Source organism: Phalacrocorax aristotelis, chromosome 4 (assembly GCF_949628215.1).
Source record: "Phalacrocorax aristotelis chromosome 4, bGulAri2.1, whole genome shotgun sequence".
NCBI lineage: Eukaryota > Metazoa > Chordata > Aves > Suliformes > Phalacrocoracidae > Phalacrocorax > Phalacrocorax aristotelis.
In genome coordinates, this window is record NC_134279.1 from 3,887,024 (window position 1) to 3,910,054 (window position 23,031).

The following is a 23,031-nucleotide window of genomic DNA, read 5'->3' on the forward strand; positions in this document are numbered from 1 at the left end:
TGTCACCAAATCATCAGTTCTTACTTGCCAACAGCTGTAATGCTTTTTTGTTGGAATACACATCGTTAATGAAACTATTCCTTTTGAGAAGCTCTACAGAAGTTTGTATTTCCAGAAGTGGGCAATGCCACAGCATCAAGGTGTGCACTTAGGAAGCTTAAGACATCTTAAAAGCAATTTAGAGTAACTGATTGGCTGAAGTGATAAACAACAAGGAAAAACACAGGGCCTTGGGAGTTCACAGAGGTCTGACCAGGCTTGTCAGGATTACACAAGCTTGCATGATTTATACAAGGACCAGGCAAAGAAAGCATGGAGCCACAGGGAAATCGGATTTAAATTAGCAGAGGATTTTCCCATCCCCATAAGGTTCATGTTACTAAAGCAACATTTACTACATTGAGTGGCTCATAAAGATAACCAATACAAAAAAAAATTTAGGAAATAATTCTAATTCCACTTTTCACTCTAGAAAACTCCTATTTAAAGGTATGTTTATAAATAATTGAACAGAGACAGTACAGTACATACATCATAAGCACCAGCCTTGATCTGCTGGTAAAGCCTGTGCTGGTCTTCATCCCAGAAAGGAGGATATCCCACCAGGAGGATATACAGAATGACACCTGCAGAAAATTCACAGTAGTATTAAGTGACTTCAAGAAACAAACCCCAGAAATTCATTTTGCACCTGACAACCACGTATAAAAAAATATAGCTCAACAGTATTATCCCAGCTAGTGAAAAATACTGCCTATTCCTACTGGAGAAAATAGTAAACGGAGAGTTCACAAAAGAACCTCCTGTGCAGAGCATGGGCAATAACCAGTATCTGACCCAGTATCAGATCAGGAACACTGAAAATGTCTAGTTAATGGAGAAATAATTTTCAGTGATCATGGGTGTTCTAGGAAAGTGCATTTTTCACCTCTGTTTTTTTTCACAGCTTGTACTGGTGTCTGTAAGATTGCGCTTTAACTAATCTCATGCAATGAAAATTTGGGCAACTCAATTTATCTGCGTAAACGTATGGTCAATAGGGAACAAAAAAGTCCATCTCCTAGTCTTGCAGCGATGACTCGCTATGACTAAAGAAAAGTGCTTTCATAAATACAACCAAATAAGCGTGGGTAGAAGGAAACCAGCAATTGTTCTCAGCTAGGTAGCTGCCACTTGCCAGTACCTTGAATTACACTGTTTCAAGAACTGGATGATAAAAGTAATTGCTCTGTACTCCAGTTCACAAAACATTTAGTTTCACAGTTTAAAACTGGAGTATATTGGTCAGATCAGATCTGGGGCTGCTTGTGAACCAAAACTAAGGCCCAGCTCACAGTATGAACTGTTATGTTTTCTAACCAGTTAGGCATCACGAGCCTGCAGCTACTTCTTTAATACTTTGTGAAAGTGTGCTGTGGAGACACGGCCAAGAGTGCCATGATAACACACCTTCACAAATAATTAAAAAAATAACGAAGCTGGTAGAAAAAACAAAAAATCCAATGACCTCTTCTAAAAAGTAATATTGAATGTTACTAAATACATATTATCTGATGCGGAATATAATGCATTGTGGACATCACCCCTCTCCCTCAAAATACTTTACGGCGGACTGAACATCTCTCAGAATAATTTCTTACCACATGCCCACATATCCACAGGTTTTCCATAAGGGTCTTTTCGTAACACCTCTGGAGAAAGGTATCCTGGAGTACCAGCAAAGCCTGTCAAAAGGCAAGGCAACTAAACTCAAAAGCTGTACGTGCTCCACAAAAATCAAGTGACTCCCATCTCAGCCCACAAGACCCAGGCCATTATTTCCTAAGCCATCGACCACTAACCGCTTCATTTTGAACTTTTTACGGCGAAGCCCCTAGAAGTAACGCTAATGGGAACGCTTACGCAGACTTGGCCCATCCCTTTCCGCCACCACGCCTGGTAGAGTCAAGAGGACAGCAGAAAGCCGGCTGGTTACCCATCTGCACTAGCACTCCAGATTCAACAGTGGTGCCAAGGATCTGGTGACAGTGCAACAGGGGAAGAGTTCCAGAAAGATTACAAGAGAGCTGATGAAATTTCATTCATGACTTCTGCACGTAGCGAGACATCCAGTAGTGAGGTGCAAATACATTTGGCTCAGGGTCAAGGTCGAAAAGGTTAGCAGAGTACGAAGAGCGTGGGAAACATTATCTGAGTGATCCCCTCGGAGATACCAAAAGACAGAAAATGCACACCGTGCATGCCAGAGACTGCTACTGTTTGGTTTGGGTTTTTTTTTTTTTTAATCATTAGCCTCATTTAGTCTATTTTAAAACAGCCCTAAGCTATAAAAATTAAGCCTGCAAACGTAGCTCGCATGGGATTTCTGGGAGTCCATCAGCTGTCAGCTGTGAGGACCGTTACCACACACAGAGTACCTCCACTGGCATTTATGGGGAACTAATTAAGAAAACAGAGGGGCAGCTAAGCTACAGTATCGTAACTATAAGGAGCATTTAAAGAGCCCTATTCGGTCTTACGGAAGGGCAGATTTCTGAGTACACAACAGGTAGGGCTAGATTTCAGAAACGCTTACGTACAGAGAGGTATCTCATTTAAAAGAAAAAAAAGAAAGTAAAACCACTGTTCAAATTCCTTCACACAGAAGAGGAAACTCAATTCAGCCAATGCCAGATGGCGGCAAAGGGATGTTGAGAGATGTTGAGGGCTGGCTTTCGCAAGAGCACAACTGGCTATTACTCAGCACAAAGCCCACCAGCCCAGGGCTCAGCCTTCGTACGTACAGCCTTTGCTGTTTGTTATGTCACACGGCTACTTGTAATACAATCTTTCCGCTGTAAAACTCATTTCTGTGAAGTCATTCCACTCCTGGAAACCTCCAAAGTTCACAAAAAAGCATCTCTGAGTAATCTAGCCTTTAAAATTCTGATGTTCTTCATTCTTTCTTCATTACCAGCAGTGCTGCTTTCTCTTAGGAGAGATACAAGATGTTGGTATAAATGTAGGCTTTCCTGAAGGACACCGCAATTGATGAAAACTTAATGACCTATAACATTCTGTACCATTTCAGTTGGCACGCCTGTTCTTTCAAGCACCTGAGCCTAAAATAAATGCTTGGGAATTCTTGAGAGGTGAGAATTTGGTGGCTTTCACGAGGGACCACATGTCGTTTCTGAAATACCACACTGGATTCCACAAAACTTATGAGAGACAGTGATAATGTATGAAGCGTGCAGCTACAGAAAAAGGAAGCCTCTGCCCTGCAGCTGGCAATCATTTTAGGGTGGGAGGAGGAAATGAAGGAACACATTCTGTATATTCTACTGAGAATATAGCTAAAATATTTTCATGAAAAATAAGCCTGTGTTTTGCAGTCTCCTGATAGGAGAGCTATGAGTTGTTGAAGAGTACTATCATACAGGAAACACATCTTAAGCTCCTTTGAGAAGCTGAAAAAGACATGTTCTAAGCAGCTTTAAACAGAGTGATGTTTCATACCTCTTCTTGGCTGTAGCGCTCTACATTAATATTTTTGTCCATTTTAAAGGGGAAGTAAAGTTGTCACGACTTTCAAACTTGCCATAGCTCCATAAACATTACTGTCCATCACTTGACAATAAACTTTAAAGCAAAAATAAATATAGTACTTAGCTAGCTTTATCTTTTCATGAAGATGCAGAATGGGTTTAAACGGAAATAACTGGTATGGTTTCAGGTCACATTCTGAAGTTGTTTAAAGCAGCAAACACAGAAGAGCACACAGTCATGATTTCAGGGAAAAAGAAAAAAAAAGTACCGAAATTCTTAACTGTTATTTAGCAGGTAATTCTATAACCGGTCAGAGGGATCCCAATACGAGCGTGTACTTTTCAGAAAGCTATCGCTAATAGTAGTGATGACTTTAGCTAAAACAACTCGCAAAGCTGGAAACTGCCTGTGACTGCACAGTGTCTAGAAAAGACTGCGTTGCCTTGTACTCCTAACATCGTATGTTTTAAAGAAGTATCCAGAGGCTCCAGACAAATGCCGTGCTTTGTTGAGTTCAGTGGTGCGTGGGTACCCGAGACGGCACGTTGCTCAGCCTAAATAGCTTACAGCTTCAAAGCCCTCTTACGCAAAGACTACATATATACTTAACTTCATAAATGGTGAGCATGTCTCGAGTCAAACCAGGATTGTAGGTTAACTATAATCCCACAACATAAACTTAAATTAACATAGAAAGATGTATATTAATCACACAGCAGAAGAGGTATCTGCCCTATGCTTTCATCACCTCCCTGCCAGACTTACAGCCTCTCAGCACCACTCACGGAAGGATTCCAAAATAAAATGGCCGAATAAACCATGTCAGTTTAAACGGAGTAGGTTGTACATCTTTGCTAACATACCTCCCTTTGACTGAAGAATAAAAATTCAAACGAGCAGTCTGGTGAGAAGATATGGAGAAGGTGGCAGCAAGGGGCAGGAGAAGCAGCAGAGGGTAAATACAGGGCAGTGGCCTTCTCTTCCTGCACCGCTGGATCCAAAAGACAACCTAAATTTAATGCAGCTAGCGAACCGATTCAGTGAAGCTACTCAGATGACTTAAGTGGTGCATGCTTTAGTCCTAGTTGCAGGGCCAGACTTAATTTAAGATGAGATGCAACTAGGACTAAATCTAGCTACCCGTGAGTTAACTGCAGTCCTTCCCCGGACTTCAGCGAGGGGCAATGAGTCACCTGCTGGGGTAAGTCAGTGGAGCCTGCCTGACGCTCTCCCAGTACATTAAACACCTGCTAGCAGGGTGGGGTGTTTCAGCTAAGCCCCATTACGTTCTCTACAAACAGGCAAGGAACAGGTTTGTTTTACAAACATGCAAACCAGGGAAGCATCCTGTTGTATCCAAACCCACAGAGCTCTAGCCAGTTTCCTGCTGAGGCATAGCCGTGGTTTAAGCAGAAAAGCAGCTGTCGCACCAGAGGGCTACACCCAAAAAAAAAGAGAAAAGACAAGAAAACCATACTGATGCAGGGCTATAATTAGAACCAGGGCATGCCATGAGTCACTAAATGCTGCAGAATCCAGTGGAAAGCAGAAAAATCTTCTGGAAGGAAGCAAGAAAAAGTTCAAAACATCGAGCACATCGGAGTTCATATTTTGTCTTGTTCAAACAGTCCTAAGAAGATGAAGGAAGTCACGCAGACCATTACTGAAAGGTTTGCAGAGGAAGTTCCAGGAAAAGTACAGAACCCGCTACCCTTAACGAATGCTACCAGTTAGAAAAACCGACCCACATTAGACGCCTTTCTATTACCTTGCTGCCAGCTTAGCTCTTCCTTACGTATACATTTTCAAGAATATTCTGTTCACCCTCCTTTCTACCAAGTCCAGCATGGCAGCCCTCAGGGCGTCACGAGTCTAAACCACGCACAAGAACCAAATGACCGAAAAATAAAGCTCAAGATTTTACAGGGAATTGCAACCTCCTCTGCATCATCTGCATCCATACAGATGGATCATCTAGAGAAAATATCCCCAACGTCAAGTTCATTCTGCTGATTTTTTTTTTCTTGAGATGCTTCCTGTTTACCGGATGTTTTTGTCATTAAAACAAATCACTTGTGTTTTGTCTTATTTCTATTCCGCTGCTTTTGTACTGGTCTATTTGTTAATGCGCAAGAGCAATCTCCTCTGTTTTTTGTGGATTACTGAAATCCATTTATATAAAGGCTGGGGTTTAAAACAACAGGCTAGTTTATAAAGCTACCAGCATATGTCCAATGGTACTGCCTGTGCATCCACGTGTAGTTATACCCTAGATTTCAAACACTCAAATCTCTCAACCCACTGTGTGCACAATATCCTTTGTGCTTTTATTCTAAGCTTTGACAGCAAGCTCACAATCACTTTGTTCCGTTTTAAACGGCACCTTCTAGCTGCTCTAAGTGAGAATAGGGAGCTGCTATAAATATTTCATGCTGTATTTTTTCCCCCTGGGATTTACACTGAATTTTGTCCTGTGCTTCACATCTGCCCAAAGAGGGTGGTATGTGAGATCGATGCATCACGTTTTGTACGTGTCCTATTATTTAAAAGGACCAGCATTAAATCTTTTCCGCTGTTTTCCTTTGGGTATCTGTTAACTGTAACAAACAATCTGCGATCAGCAATTATTTTTTTTTTAAATTAATAAAAAAAAGGGAACAGTTCAGTGGAACTGGAGAGAAGGGGATAATATTTAACTCACCACCCCCCATCCTCTTCTCATAACCCGAGGTTTAGCATAGGACAGGACATGTAAGATACACTCCAGGGATCGATTCTGGAGACCTGGTTTACACCGTCAATTGCCACCTTCGGGAGGGCAGACACCCTCCCTTCCCAACACTTCATGAGCAGGTCCGAAGCACAGAATGTGCTCTCTTCTAGTGGCTGCCTGCACACACGGACTTTCCTTCCCCTTTCCCATAGATCTTTGTCACCCTCACCATCAAGCAAGCATACTCTTCATCCCTTCTGGATGAAGATCATGTTTTGAAAATCACTAAAGTGGCTGAGAAACTCCAGTCCCAACTTGGGACTTTCCAGACTATTGTGCAAGGTTCCGGATGCTTTTAACCACCCTTTACCTTCCTGGAGTTATGCTCTCCATGATCTACTACAGGAATTGCTTATATATTAATGATTGTACATTTTCAATAAGCCAGTTTATTTTGACCTCAGTGGGTCAAGGAACGGTTTCATGAACAGTTTTACTTGCAGATGTGAGGGGGCAGTCACCTCTAGGACAGCAATATGAACAGCTGGGACAGATAACTTGTACTGTCACAGCAACATCTGAACGTGGATGACTGCCTACAGTCTCAAGTACTCAACCCCCTCCCCTTTTTTCTCCTTGTTCAAAGTGCTTCAGAATAGAATTTTCATGTATTTCCAGCGGTCAGACAACTGTTCAGACAAAATGTTCCAATGACTGGGAGGTACACTCAGCAGTATTAACCTATGGTTTTACTCTTCAGTCGCCCGAGCACCTGACTGGAAATGACACATCTCCCTCCCAGGCTCTACACCCATATCTCCCTCCTGTAGATACACAAGAGAAAGCGAGGGAGAAGGGGCTTGTGTGCACCTGTGTCTCAGTCAGACTTACGGGCTGACAGATGCTAGGACAAGCCAGGAATCAGGAAAACCGATTCTTGAATTCAGGGTCAAGAAAGTCAATGGCACTTAGACTACATGCAAAAGGGACATCTGTAAAGCTATATTTACTAGAAGTATGAATTGAAGAACCCTCTCCCTCCATCCTACCCTGTACCAGCACTGCTGTGCTGGCAAAATCCCCAGCATGAACACAGTTGTGCCAACGGAAGAGACCTTTGCCAATTTATTTGATGTTGTTTGGCAAGGTGATTTATCTTTGCTAGTGAAGAGGAGGCTATGAGGCTGAGCCACTTCTTGTCTAAGCGAGCTCTGAGATTTGGAAAAGTAGCCACGGGTCACTTTTGAAGTGTTGGGGCATTTTTTTCTTTTTTTTTTTTTCTTTTCTAAACAAATAAGGTCTGCTGCCAAGCACTGTTTAATTCAGTGAGAATTACAGATTACATTCTTCCTGCAGAAAAAGGTCTGAAGGGTAGTCAGCTGGAGAGACTGAACTATGAACAAAACACCCCTTAAAGAGACATATCAAGAAGTCACACAGCCCCGTGTTTTACACTAGAGTGAGAGTTGGGCGGTTTGGGAGGCTTAACGGCTACGCTGAATAAATGGTGAGGAAAAGAAAAGAATATTTACTTACCAAACCAAGCCTGTTGTTCTCCTTGGACTTCTATAGCCAATCCAAAGTCCGCCAGTTTTACTGCTGCTCCCTTGGATTTGCTAGCTAAAAGTAAGTTCTCAGGCTTTATTCAGAGAGAGAAAAAAATTGAGATGGAAAGATAAGTAAATATAGTTTAGACAGGATTTCACTTTCTTTTTGGTTACGGTGGTCTGGAAAAGAACAAATACTTAGAGGAGTGAAAAAGAGAAAAAAAACCCATGCGTCTTCTCCATCAAATTGCAAAAATTGCACTTTCCATTCCTACTTGGAATGAACCACCAGGCCTGTAAACAGCCTTCATGGTCCCATGACAGCAAGGCTAAGGACAGCGCGCAGATCTACTAGAGAAGGAGTCGGCCACAATGGTCATGTGGAACTGCGACACCTGTTTGTGTGGCAGGACGAGTCAGAGACTGCTAAGAGCTCGCTACCAGAAAAATGCGGCAGAAAACCCCAAGAGACACGTATTCTGTGATTACTAGTCTAGCCTACGCAGTTTGCAGGATTAGGCATCCATAACCGTCAAACATAAGTATGTCCTGCGTGACAGCTTAACAATAACAGACATATTATTATATTTGTATGTAGCGGGCAGGTGTATTTACATTGCAAATCTCTCAGCAAAAGCAGCATGCCCACGTTTGCGCTTGCAGAGAACCCATTACAAATAACAACAGAAGTCTGCGAAAGTTCCCAGTTCGCTCTTTTTTAGGGTATGTTGGTCACATCTGAAGTCAACTGCTACAATCAAGCGCTACAGTACACTCACACAATTAAAAGTAAAGGATTTGAACATAACAATGTTCATTCTACTGTTCAAATGCAGCCTTTTAACTTCATTTAGCAAACACATCAAATGCAAATTGTCCAAAGATAACTATTCTATGAACCTTAACTTTCATTTTTTTAATTAACTTACAAAAATACTGCAGAATTCAACAGATTATTTCAGAGAACTGTGACCTCTATAGTATTTTCTCACCACTTCTTTATTTTTTATCTCCGTTATTTTTAAAAATGGTTTTGTTCTACATTTAGAGAAGAACAAAACCTCACATTCAAGGGTATTGCTGTGCCTCTTCCAGAAGCAATTTTTGCAGAGGTCTGTCACAAGGGAATCCACTATATATACCCAGGCTGGCACTGGGGACCCAATCCTGCAAACTCTTAAAATGCGTATTTAATTTTAAACCCAGCAGCCATCATATAGGCTTCCAAGGGACTAATTATGTGATTAGAGTTAATCCCATGCAGGTACTGAGCTTGGAAACAATTAAGATCGTAAGCTTCTTTCAGCAAAGGCTATCTTTAATACATCTGTCAAGCGTGCAGCAGAATATGCTGGAGCCTAATTAAGACCTCAACTACTGTGAAATTTCTGTTAATTAACAATAACAACCGGCCCTGACAAACCCTTTAGTCTAAAGGTGTTTTCTTCCCGCTCGCCAAACTGTAAAGTAACCTTTCTCGGCGATTTACAAACACCATTCTCTCACTCACCCCTTCATTGCTCTGTCACAGAAAAGACAGTATTAAAAACCTTTCATCAACAGTTACTTGATGAATCTTCTATTTCCACGTTTTTAGAAACTGAGATTAAGGTGTCTCAGAATAAAATATAACCTTAATGTTCACTTAAATTATCAGTAACCGCTTCACCTACGTTATATCCAACACTGACTGAATAGCTGAGGGCTCTTCTCTAGGTTCATCAACACTGATTTAAGCAACATCACACCGCTTGTCATTTAACTGCACTAATTTCAGCATGTAGCCGCATAGTTCTCGAAGGTTTCCTATCAGAGGGAGAGAAGTTTACGCTCACTGCTTCCTGGAATGCGCTTCTTACGTAAACCTCTTAAAGCAATGGATGATCCTATTTGGTTGTGACCTTCAGCAAGCCAAAAGCAGTGAAACCTCCTGGTTGAAGCACGAGCACTAACCTACCAAGTGCACGCCACTTCGCAACACCCGATTCCGTTCAAAACAGTAGTTTTGTAAAAGTTTTCTGCTGCTGGCTTTTTCTGGTTTTTCTTTTGGTGTGGTTTTTTTTTTCCCCTTGGGATTTTTTTTTTTTTAAATCCCATTACGTGCCTTTTCTCTGCCAATCCGAGTGCTCTGCAGAAATACCACTGTCATACGTCAATACTTTTCAACAGAAGTGGAAGCAGATTCCCCGATTTACTCCTACGCCAAGGACAACAGCCTTTTGGGCAACATTGTGTGGGACTATGCGCTTAAACAACAGGCAGCTGTCATTTCAGGATGACGAGAGGCATACTAGATAATTATCATGCATGAGCTTAGAATGACGGCAATTACTCGGCAAACATTAACAGCCCAGCGCGGGCCACTCGGGACTTGTACTTTGGATTCAATAGTGTCACCTTGTGTTACCGGTAGACCGCCTGCAGTCAAGCGGGTAGAATGGCAGCCTTAACTACTAAAATTACTTACAAATAAAGTAGCATGATTTATGCCCTATTTTTCCAAAGGTCTTTAATTCTTAGAGATCAAGTACTTATGCCTTTGTGTATTTTTTCCTTGAATATAACTAGAGCATCTACTTTTTTGTTTGTTTGTTTTTAATCTAACTTCAACAGGGAATGCAAGAGGGTCATAATTATAGAGTTTCACAAAGCAGCAATGCTGCGGACTGCCAAGAACTGAAATTCCTACCTGGAAGTGCACTTTTACCATCTGTTAAAGACAGGCTGCCACTAACGTTAATTTTTTCTGGATCTAGGATCCAACACCATTCTGACTTACACCAAGGATTACAAACAGAGCAGCAACAAGCGCTTCTGCAGGTCGTAAGATGCTACGAAAGCTCCTCTCTGTTTGCTACTAAATTACACTAAACGCAAAGTTAAATCAAAGGAGATTGTCCAAAATCTCCTCCACTTGTTGCCCTCTCCACCCCCAAACATGCCATCAAATTGTGGTCTGAGTTATCAGAAAAAAAAAAATCCATCAAATTTTGCAGTTTAAGGATCCATGCCAAGCCATAACCATCTTCTACTTGTCTGGTAGCTCCGGTCTTGGGCCTCGGCATCTTCTTTTCAGTACAGAGAGTTCTGCTGGGATTTCACCGCAGTCTTTCATGTCACACGCTGTTATTTTTTTTTCTTCTGCCACAAAGTAGTAACTGAAGAAGGATGGTTTTCTGCTTCCTGAAGCTTTCGCTTTCAGAAATGAAACTGGGTACTACAGCTTGGCAGAAACATTTTTTCTCACACTGTTTTTCCAATTCATCCTGGATTTGCCAGAGTAAGAAATCCACACGTGGTTTGGAGCAGGGAACAGCTGGATTTAAATATATTTCCAAAGAAAAAGTTATTTTGTGTGAATGTATGAAAAGTACTAGAAAGCATTCCTTATTCCGTCAGCTTGCACGGCTACAATCCTTTTTTTCAATTCCTTTTCATGCCAGAAACAGAGTGGTACGTGTTCGGTGAGGACAGGCATCGCTGGAGCAGCTGGACAAATCTGACATCCTTTCATTTAAACTTGTTCCACGTTATCCGGCTGCCATGCAAGATTTATGGATTGGATCGAGACTTGTCAGTCTCCTGTTGTACAACCGTGAAAATCCAGAAGCGCAAAACGGGCAGAGAATTTTGAGTGTGTGTCTTTGAAACCCATCACGCTCGCTGAGCTTTCAGAGCATAACCCTTTATGTTCCCATAGGGCAACAACAGAGACTTTATAAAGTCAGACAAAGACTATAACAGTTGTTTATTTGGGAGTGAAGGATGGCAAGAGAGATGACGGCATTCTGATTCCAACATAATTACTAATGATAACCCCACTAGAAAACTCCTATCCTGGGAAGAAATGCCTGCTCCCCATAACTCATGCTGCAAGGAAAATAAGACACAAAGAAGCTGTGCCAGAAGGAATTAGCATGTTTCACTGCCTTAGCCCACATGCCATTTTTCCTCCGCCTTTGTAAAGGATCTGCTGTTTCAGGCAGTGCGCTTCCATTTGATTTCAAAATCAACAATCTTCTTTTAATTGAGGGTCTTGAAGCCCAAGTGCCCAAATGAAGTCCTCTCCCTCATCCATAAGGCTAGTTTACTACCAGCTTTGAGACAGATTTGTCTCTCTGAGCTTCCCAGTAAAAGAAAACAATCTCTCCTTGTTTCTTCCCACGCCAGCACGCTTCAAATGCAGAGAGCATTTCTGCAGCAGACGTCTCCAGCCATCTGGGCATGTACATGGTTAAGAAAGAGGTAATGCTCTTCTCAACACAAGAGTTTTCTTTCTGAAGTTTCTATCCCAACGCTACCATTTGCTTGGAAGGAGCTCCACTCCTCAGGTGATCATGGTGAGAACACTGTAGAAATTCTCACTTTCTAAAGATGTTCTGTAGCCCAGTCATCATCTGGAGGAGAGAGAGGTCTTTGTGCCAGCAACCTCACAGCAGCTGGCCTTTCCTCACCAAAATGCGTGCCGTGCGAACGCTAGCGTGCTTCCCAGAAGCACTCCAAGTTATGCTGATGAGAGACGGCGAGTGCCCCCCACACCCTGCCCCCAAAGCTCTGGATGACCAGGAGGAAGATCATGTATTCAACGAATACATCAAGTGCTGGAAAAAGCAACTACTGTTCTTCCTGGTACTAACAGATGCCAGCAGACTCTGACGGCTGTCTCCACAGCCCAGATTTGGACAGCTAAGTGTTGGCAAGCCTTTAGCGGATTTTCTCCAGTGACTGCTAGCGGTTTGTTCTTGTGCATAGGTGAAGCGAAGTAATAGTAAAAAAGAATTAAAAAAAAAAATAAAAAAAAAAGAAAACCGTTTACATTTCCACTCATCAAGGCTCTGCTTTGCTAGGGTTTGCTGCTCTCCGCTGCAGCACGGTGGAGCGCCGCCGGGTCGGAGGCAGGCAGCGGCTCCGGCTGGGGAGGGCTCGGCGGGGCAGCAGCAGCACTCACCTTGAGGTCGCGATGGACTACGCCCATCTGATGGCAGTGTAGCACAGCCTCCAGGATCTGCTGAATGCAATGACTGCATGCAAAGACCAGGGGCGCGTGTTAGTTCCAAGCGTGCACTCGCCGCCCGCACGCCCGCGGCCAGGCGCCGGGGCCGGCGGTGGCGGTAGTGGTGGCGGGGCTGGGAGGGTGCTGCGTTCCCCGCTCCGCACCCCGCTCCGCACCCCGCTCCGCACGGCCCCGCGCCGCTCAGAGCACGACAGCCTCAGGCACCGCCGCTGCGGGGACCCCGCACGCTGGCGGCCGGCGGCAAGGGGCCAGCCTCGGAGATGTGCTTCGGGTGGGCTGCTTTTTTGGGGGGGTTTAATTTAGCTTTTTTTTTTTTTTAAAATGACAATTTTTAAAAGGAAAATTGTCAGAAAAGCATATGAATTCTGCCAATAATGCGTTGACGAGGTCATATTAAACATTTGGCGTCCTCTGTACTTTTTCCTCCTTTCCCTACTGAGAGCTCTCTCAGAGGCATTAGCAATTGCAGCGGCCATTGAGGTAACAAAAAAACCCACTCCAAGCGAGGTGTTTTAGTCAATTATTAACTTCTCGCGGTCCAATTTAGTCGGCAATTAGCATCACTTGCCTGAGGGTTCGTCATACTCTAATGCAGCAGTGTGCGACCGGTTGTTCTGCTACTGCAACCCAGGGTCTCAGAACAGAAGTGGCGTTTAAATCTGCAAGCTGACATACATCACAGCCAAAGTTCACCTCCGTGTGCGTACACAGCGATACATGGACACCCTTAACAGAATACCAGACACGTTTGACAGCATGGGATAAATCCAGCGCCTTGGAAGGAGACAAGTTTGTTTTTGGCAACCATTCCCCCTTTTGCCATGATGTATATTAGGCCTGTAGACTTGCAAACTGGAAAGAGGCGTCATGCATTATTTGTTCGTCTAGTTGTTTTGAGGGTGAGTAGGATAGGCAAGGGAACATCGCAGACAACCCACCCTCTGCCCAAACCCCAAAATTCTTATATCCAATTGATGGGCACCAGATACTGACCTTCAGGTCTCTGTGAACTATGCCATTTAGATGACAATGATTAACACTTTCTAGAATCTGCTGTATACAATGACTGCAAAGATACAAGGGCAGAATGGAAGGGAGAACATTTTAAAGGCACATAATCACATTAAATACAAAATAAAATAAAACTTTAAAAAAATATAAAGAACAAAACCAGTTTTACACCTCCTGACAACTCTTGATTGCACATCGAACTGGAACAAAACAATGTGGAATATAGAGATCTTTCCAGCTCTAACACATCCAAAAACCAAAGCAAAACAAAACAAAACCCCCAAATAAATTAAAAAAAAAAAACAACCAAAAGCAAAAACAAACAAAAAAAGACATTTAACATGGAACATATGACACCTATGAGACAAAATAATCAGACTCTATTTTCATTCAGCAGTATGGAAGCTTTTTCCAGTTTCCAAAAACTGCTATCGGAAAAATAAAGCGGAGGCGATAAAACAATTAGTCATATGTTTTGGTTTTTAAAAAATTTTTACAGTGAAGTTCACGTTGCAACAAGTGCTGAAACAAGACGATGTTCAGAAATGAAGCGATATACAGAAAACAAATGAAACAAAATCAAAAGCTAAGAAAAAAAGCAAAATATTTCTCAGTTTGAATCTAATGGTTTCTTAAAAACTATTAGCGAAGCCAAGTCATTCAAAAAGGTGGCATGCATTTTCACTTAAAATATCGTCAAGCGCTAGTTTAGTTCGGAGTCACTCATGAAATGGAAATCCACATTAAAAACATAGACAAATGTTTTATTTTGGTGCTTTAAATAATTTAATTAGCACCTATTTTTCCATGCCCAGGTTTGCAAGTTTTGGCCAGCCTGCGATGCCAAAAAGCACGACTAAAGTTCAGTTGAGTCAAACTGAAGTTCAATCCAGTTTGGAGACTAAAATTCATCTTTTAGAGCACTGGAACCTTTTCAGATGTTTTTTGGCACAAGAACTGATACTTTTTTTTTTTTTAAAAGATGTCCTTGTGGCAGAAGGCAGCGACCGTAAAGGCTACGTAGCGGTCAAGGGCCAAGGGTCTGATGCTGCTCATCCAAAACGTTTTGACCATGGAATTCAGAAGGAATGGTCATAAATCAGTAACTGGAGCCCAAGCCTGAAAACCCTTCCTTATGCGAGTAGTTCACCACTCACTGAACTGGACTGCTTGGAAGAGTAAAGACTACTTGCGTGAGTAAGGGCTTGCAGGAGCAGACCAGTATTAACAGTCTTACGATATGCATCTACAAAGTCCATTAACTATGTCTATAGGGATACACGCACACACACACTATATATAGATATATATATACACATACACACATGAATATATATATATAAATATATAAAAATGCAGAGATGCATGATAACTAGATATTTCACTTATTTGGTCAAGTTTTTACTGAATATATAAACAGCATATATATATATATCTATCACCTACATATACATATATATATGCACAGCCCCTTCCAATACGTCATAATTCTAGAACAGAAAAAAATCATTGCAATTTTTCCTTTTAAATCACAAGTATCTTAAAAACACACAATGACACCATACGTTGGCCTTTGGCATCAATATTAGAAATTTTGCTTGAAACACAGCAGGCAAAAAAATCATTCAAAATTTTTTAAACATAGCTCCCCTCCTTCCACCCCACCTAAATTCCTAATTTTGTTTTCTCTTCTACAGTGTGTTTTGCTATGTGTTGTTCCACGTTTAAATGCCTGAAGTAATGATGTTTCTACCATTCCTACAGAAATTAAAAGAGCACTGAACAGTGCAAGCTTCCTAATATTCAGAGTAACTTCTTGTTTGTTCGTTATTATCCTACCACTGTTGTTAGGCACACTTAATGCTCTCCGGTCATCTGCCAATTCATTCCAAATGTAAAGGAATAACTGAAAATTTTATATACTAAACACATATCAGTGGTGGTGTGTCACTATAAACATGCAAAAACATGAGGATTCTTTAAATTTACCTTGAGAGAAATTTTCTGTGAAGAGTGTAGTGGTGGAACATATTTTCTTTAAAGTAATTCACCACAGTGTTTAAGATTCATATTTCTACGAGAATATTTAAGTTTTATTATTACATGAAGGCAAACAGATTCTGAGATGGAAAAATGGCCCTGATGCTTTATGTCAGCATGCAAATTATGATAATTGTCAACTTATTCTTCAAGTTTTTCAACAACCACTTGCAGAAAATTACTAGAGTTTTCATATTTGAGCTCAGACTATGAGATGCGCAGTATAATTGCTTACTGATGAAACACAAGAAAAATGTTCAAATATGAAAAGGAAATTAGTAGTTCTGGACTGAGAACAAAAATTATATTTAATGTAAAATTCTTTCAAGACCAACATGTATTTCGAACTTTGATGAGCAAATGTAAGAATCCCTAGATGAGATAGCTGAAACGTTACATCCAGTTTGCAGAGGAGAAAACTGGGTACATTTTCAACGACTTCACAAGTGGACAAAGATTTTTAACAAACTGAGACCCAATTTCAGCTTTTTCAGATCGGGAGACATCAAGACTTCGTCTGAGTTCTCCACCACACAGTCGTGAGCTCAAAACGCCAAACTGTGCCCTTCCAGGTCTAAGAGCACTCTAGGAGAAATCCTAGAGTCTCACAGACCATGCTAGTGACACTGATGCCAAACACCATGAGATACGTAAGTAACTCTCCTAGAATTATTAAAGGCAACGTTAGGAAAAATAAATTACTTACCTGGCATCTGCTTCACTGTAATATTCCCTTGCAACTATATCTTCAAACAATTCACCTCCAGTGACTCTGTTAGAAAAAGCAAGATGGGAAAGGAGATTTCAGAAGTGAAAACGTGCATCCTAAATTAACTTGGCCGGGAGAAGTTGGAGAGGACTAACTGAAATATTTGTACAGAAATGCAAGAGGTCTTGAGCAGTAAGGTGAAGGAACAGAAGTGGAAGGTTTGTCCATCCGAATCATTACGTGAATATAAAGGATGTGGTGGAAGAGCAATCATAATCAAGAAAGTAAGAATAATTTAGTGAAAGTGCCACTTAATTTAAGAGGCAATGATAGTACGAGGGAAGAGCTGTATGAGCCACAGGACCAGCAGCAGCTTTATATGGCTGCATACTTAGGATTTCACTTTACAACCTGCGGTTTAATAGTAGGAAGTGGTTAAAAAGAAATAAACCTGTGTTGTTATAACCCAAAGATGACAGTCCAGAATGAGTCACCAGCAGGATGCTGCCACAGCCTTGGAATGCATTTGAAATAGGGTGACAGCGATGGCCTTATGGAGCAGAAAAATCCCTCCTCGTATCGTACACAGTTCTGGTCACTAACATTCAGAGAAGGGAATTGAATCAGCAATATGAGCAGAAAATTGCTACTAGGTTATGCACTCACTTATCATAGCTTCTCAGAGAAGCAAAGTCAGTTTAAGCTTGGCAAAACAAAGTTTAAGAGGGACTAAAATAAATACTGAAGACAAAGAGCATAAACCATGCTCTCCGTAGAGGAGAGTTGTAAGGGACCATACTGGTACGGCAATAAATAAGCATGCAATACCTGTGAATAAATACAGGGTTAAAATCAGTTGTTTTTCATAAAGCTGGTGTAATTAAACAGTTTTTTGTAAAGTAACCCAGACAGGTGCTCTATTTTTAAGATGAAGGTTGATGAGCATTTAAATAAAATCATAACACTTGACTGCCTGTGTCAACAAGAGAGCGGACTCACAGAAACAGCAAGACTTTTCCTGTACTATACTCTTAACGTTTCTCTGGTACGGAATACACCGGCATACTTTCACAGCTAACTGCAAATCTTTATGTACTCAGGTGCTGTATGGAATGGCTGAAAACAGATGCAAGCCTTGAAAACGCGCACAGTGGGGAGTACCCACGTGCACAGCCTAACCAGAGCGCCTGAACACAGCCTCAGCAGACAGGATGCATGAGTTAGTCTGATTCCTGCTGTCCAAAACCTTGATCCTACTGATATGCCAACAGAAATAATTCCTAGATGGGAGATCAACGTTCGTATTTCATCACTGTTTGTGAGCGTAGTGAATTTTAATATAGCACATTACATTCCCAAGAAATTCCCAAAGGTAAATGCCAGAGTGGGCTATGTGATGCTTAAAGGTTAAGATGCTTAAAAATCTATACTACAATGAATATAGTCATTATTGAATACCATTAAATGTCATAGGACTAAAAAATTAAAAGGAAGGATACTTTGAGACTTCAGAGCCGTAACATTCATTTGCAAATTGCTGTGCTAACAGTTCATTGCAGATCCCACTTATTCAGTCACGTCAGATGACAACAGAAATGACCTGCTCAATCAGGAGCATAGCTCCTTTCTTCAAGAAGGCCAGTTAAAAACTTTATTTTCATGTTTCCATTTACATTTGGGCTACATCATCCTTTGCCTGAGTTTTACACCTTACTGACTTTGGAAAGTAACCACTTTCAGGTAACAAAACGCGATCTTGTGCAAAACTCTGCAATAAATCCTGGAAGAGGTAACATAGCTGGTTGCCCAATTTGTACCCTCTCTCTTTTTCATTTTGTCTTCTACCTTCCAGAAACTGTTTTTGGTTTCTCTAACACAAAATGTTTGATTGATGCATTTTTTTGACAGACTTTGATACCTCCCTTTTGCATATATATTTGTCTACCACAGTTCTTGTAAAGAGGAATAATTCCCACTTTGTGATGAATGAAAAAACAAAGCCTCTTTTGATCTTATTCTTCCCTAAACCACTCATTTTTGATCCAAGCCAAAAAAGACAAGAAAAAGCTTTTGTCATCAAAGTGCGTTTCAGTGGGAGAGAGCACCAAGCTGATGCTTGTTCTTCTCAAGCGTGGAGGAAAGAGGGGGATACGCATTCTTATTTGCTGACACTAAACATTTGCTTGGCGTTCATAACAAATGTCAAAAGATGAAAAAATAAAAGCAAGAACAGAGCAGGTGAATTTCGTTGACAACTGAACAAGCAGTCAACAATTCCCACGCGCTGCCACTCTGAAAGATACATTAGGAATAATCCTAAGACGACAGCTAATTGGCCATCATGAAGGGAGGTAGCGCAGGGGACTGAGAGAGGCCAGAACTCCCCTGCATCTTCTCAGCCTCTGAGAAAACTGTTATAGGCGTGTGAATGGCCTTTGCTCACTGAGCATGCCATCATGAGCAACGTGCCCTTGCTACAAAAAAGGTCAACCGGCAGGTTGAAGGAAGCGATTCTTCCCTTGCATGTGGCCCTTTTGGGCTTCCCAGTACGCGAACGACACTGACATAATGAACTGTGTCTACTGGGGGGCCACCAAGACAGTTTGAGTTGGAGGCACGTGGAGAGGCTGACATAATTGGGTTTGTTCACTCTTAAGACGGGAAGGCTCAAGGGAGATCTCACTGCTGTCTACAACTCTTTGACGGGTGGATACGCAGAGACAGCACGAAAGGCAACATACAAGCTGAAACGCCAGAAATACCAAGTAGATACAAGGGTTTTTCTTCCATTATTGTTTTTGTAGTTATTTACTAAGAGGTTGTTGCTCAAAGAGGTTGTGGAATTTCCATCCTTGAAGATGTTCCAACCTTGACAAATCCCTGAGCGACCTGATTGCACTGGACCTTGCTGGAGAAGGGGGTTAGACCAGATAACCTCTGGGGATCCTTAACAAACCAAATGATTCACTGATTTTATAAATAAAGAACAGAGCAGTTACCAATAAACTTCTTTTTTATACTCTATCATGCATTTTAAGACCAAAGTGGCTGCAAAGCATTCTACTCCTTATTAGATGTCATTTTGTTAGGTGGATTTTTTCCCCTTGTATCTTCAATTACGAAACATGATGGCCAGGGAAGGACCTGAGATATCTATCATGAACACAAACTACACAAACAGAAAAGATCCTTAGTTAGGAGGTCCTCCTTGCCTAGCGAAGGCCATGACCTTCAGAGAAGGCATGGCTCTACTCTGTTGCCAGTAGGAGCACCAAATTGCTTTACGTGGAGAGGCGTGCTGAAATCAGAGCTCTTGGAGGTTTTGCTGATCAGCAGAAATACTTAGGCTGATCTCTAAAATCAAATTACAGAAGGAAATTAAAATAGAGGACTTACCTATAGTTTGGCTCCTTCCTCTGTTGATTCCCCCCCACCCCCCCCGGCTAAAATAATGAAAAACTGACACATCATATCACTCAGGTGGGGCAGGAATCATACACAGATTCTAGTCTGTGTACTTAAATTAGAAGGCAGGTACCAGCGTAGTTAGATCTACAAATATATCCAGGTAGGCTATACACAACATAAGTGAAGATTGCAAAGCAGAGGGTAACAGGTAAAAAAAAAATCACAAACAGCTTTGGTCCTTCACTATAAAGCTACATGAATGGCTGCCAAGCTTCTGTCTCCCCACAAGATTAAAATGGGAAGTAAATGGATCTCAATGCCTTTCTGATACAGATATATTGTCAGCTTCGGTGTGGTCCTATTTCATGACAGGACGTTCATGATAGGAGCTCTAGTAACTTTCAGGGTACAAATTAAAAGCCACCAGTTCTCACAAATTATTATTGTTCTTTCGTAACTTTCTGTGCAGCGTACTAAAATGGCAACAAATAAAGCATGTGGGTTTGTTTAAAAAAAAGCTCGTAGAAATACCAAGGCCCTCTGCACCAGTATGGCTCTCAGAAAAACTGCGGAGAGAGGGGCAAGCAGAAGGATCCACATACAAAGGACGCTATTTCTACTTCTCTCTTGGAAGAGGTACACTAGGAAGCAGTTTTTAACTGCTTCATTCAACTGACCTTCTACGAAACCAAATTACTGCATTTACCTTGTTAAACGACACATATTTTTTCTTATTGCAAACATTTGTTTGCAAAAATACGAAACACAAATACACATACAAAAAATACTCTACTTGCTGTACCACACTGAATTGATCAGGATAATTTACAAATATGAGAAGTTATTTGAAAGGAACTCCTAAATTAGCAAAGCTAGCTAAAGAAGCCTCTGCTGATGGTCACACTGGGGCTGTTTGCTCCTAGCTTACATTTCTTGTTTCTTAAACTGCTTTCATAATGAAGGTACGAGGAAGCAGTCTTACAAAATTACCGTGGCCATATACTTTCTGTATTTGTCTGTGACCTTTCTACTTCCAAAAAAGAAAGGTTTGGGCACCTACCCGAGGCAAAGATTGTTCTGCAATTAGGCTTTTTTTTTTTTTTTTTTTTTTTGGTATTTTGGTTTCTTCTACACAGCACAGTCCCTCCACTTGGAATGCAACAGCAACGCCAGGATTCTAACGTACCAATTGTTGCATCTCATCAAGTGCATTAAAATGGGAGACACTGAAAAAAGAGAATCTCATTGACTTGCACAAAAGAGTCTTCAAGTGCTACAGCTGTTTCCATTCAGATACAGCAATTAATACTGACAGAATTGATTGGATTTGAACTCATCTAACATCATTAATGCTGAAGACAATCTCATTCGTGCTTAGCAACTGAAACGGGCTGATAGAGGCAAACCCTAACTACAGTTGCCTTAACCCATAAGGGAAGAGGAGTAAGAAACTTCATCAAGTCCATTACTAATCCTACTATGCACATTTTATTAATCCACAAATCACTATATCTAGTGAGGGAAACATAACAGGAGCGAGTCCTTTGCTTGGGAGGAGTATCACAGAAGGCTGTCTTAGCTAATTTTCTAAAATACGTAGGAGCCGTATCGGTAGACCAGTAAAATGCCTCTGCTGCTTGGCAGTGACATCAACGAGACCTTGAAAATCACTACTTTGCCTAGTCGAGCGCCAGACAACTGCCATACTCCAGAATGACACTGCCATGTGTATATTTCAGAGATGGGGAGTCAGCAACCAAAGATAAATTATTTATATATATATATATATAAATATATATATATACACACACACACTTATGATACGTCAAAACTTTGGTGCATCTATTTCTCTCACATGCAGGTTTCTTACAGGAACACCCCAATACCACATTGCATCAGAAAGTGCATCTTTTGTTGTTCAGTGTCCCGTTTCCACATGGATTTTAGAAGACTTCTGCTTCCCATTTTGACACTAGAACTCTTCACTCAAACGCACGCCTGTAACAGAGTACGTTAATCACTTTTTTCCTCCAGATAAAAGCACAGCTATCACTGAGGCGTACAAGTGAAGCAACAGACTTCTCCTTCAGACTGCAGACATCTCTATGACATTAATTCAGAAGAGATTATTACAAATTCAAAATAGAAAGTGACAACGATTGTTTTTTCCTATTCACAGAAAAACCACTCTTCCTCTTCACTTTCTTATGTGGGATGCAGTCAGTCTAAAAAAATTTCTAAAGAAACAGTCGTACTGAATCCCACACAGTCTGAAAGAAATCATTAAGATAATGACATGATAGTGTGCGTGGGTGGAGTGACAGTGTTACACCACAGTCAGGCTCCTGTTGAGTAAAAAATAATTAAATAAATAAGAGCACGTACTGGGCCTTCGTATTAAAGAAGTCCACACGGTACCTTTCCTTGTGGCAGCTCTTTTATGGACATTTAAACAAGCCACTAACCTGCATAATTGCAACTGCAGTAAAAGATAAAGTTTCACTAATAAATAGTATTAGTGAGCACTAAAGCAATAATGCCTTAGTCTGAATGAAAAATTAACTGTGAACAGCCATCCTTACTAATCAGGCAAAAGTTCTTCAGGAAAGCAACACATTGCTTTTCCAAAGACAGCTATCAGTCGATGCAGTCACAACCTCTACCATTTAGGCGTTTTCTGTTTTGCAAAATAATTCATTTTCCAAAGAATGGCATGAAAATTGAAAAAACCACCCCCAAACCACACGATCATAACACAAAAAGCTGTATATATATGTTGAAGCCCTCCTTCTTTGAAGAGGATGAAAAGCAAAACCGTTTTAGAACAAAAACATTCTAGATGAACAGCATACTTTCAGTCTGTTCCTGTGCTTGTCCTGAAGGGGACTGACAGCGAAGCAGAGGAATTTCCAGCCAGTGCAGAATGCATCCTGCAGAATCTAGTTTTCTGCCAAGACGGTACCTTTGGCTTAGGTATTAATTTTTAATGCAGAATACAGGCTTCTAGTTGTTCTTTCGAGATACAGATACTGGTATCTACAACTTTGAAGTTGTTCAAATC

At 41.2% G+C, this 23,031-nt stretch overlaps 1 protein-coding gene across 24 annotated transcripts in view; it reads right to left on the minus strand.

The window, feature by feature from the left end:
* CAMK2D (calcium/calmodulin dependent protein kinase II delta) overlaps nt 1-23,031 on the minus strand; it is a 164,572-nt gene that overhangs the window by 42,456 nt on the left and 99,085 nt on the right. For 13 of the 24 annotated variants that reach the window (XM_075090113.1, XM_075090108.1, XM_075090112.1 and 10 more), the window contains 5 exons: nt 16,560-16,625; nt 13,796-13,868; nt 7,778-7,880; nt 1,641-1,724; nt 532-626 (listed from right to left, as the gene is read on the minus strand). In XM_075090113.1, coding sequence (XP_074946214.1) covers nt 532-626; nt 1,641-1,724; nt 7,778-7,880; nt 13,796-13,868; nt 16,560-16,625 — 421 coding nt within the window. Of the gene's footprint in view, nt 1-531; nt 627-1,640; nt 1,725-7,777; nt 7,881-12,736; nt 12,810-13,370; nt 13,529-13,795; nt 13,869-16,559; nt 16,626-23,031 lie in introns of those variants that run through there. The other 11 variants (XM_075090111.1, XM_075090104.1, XM_075090093.1 and 8 more) reach the window with 2 other exon arrangements.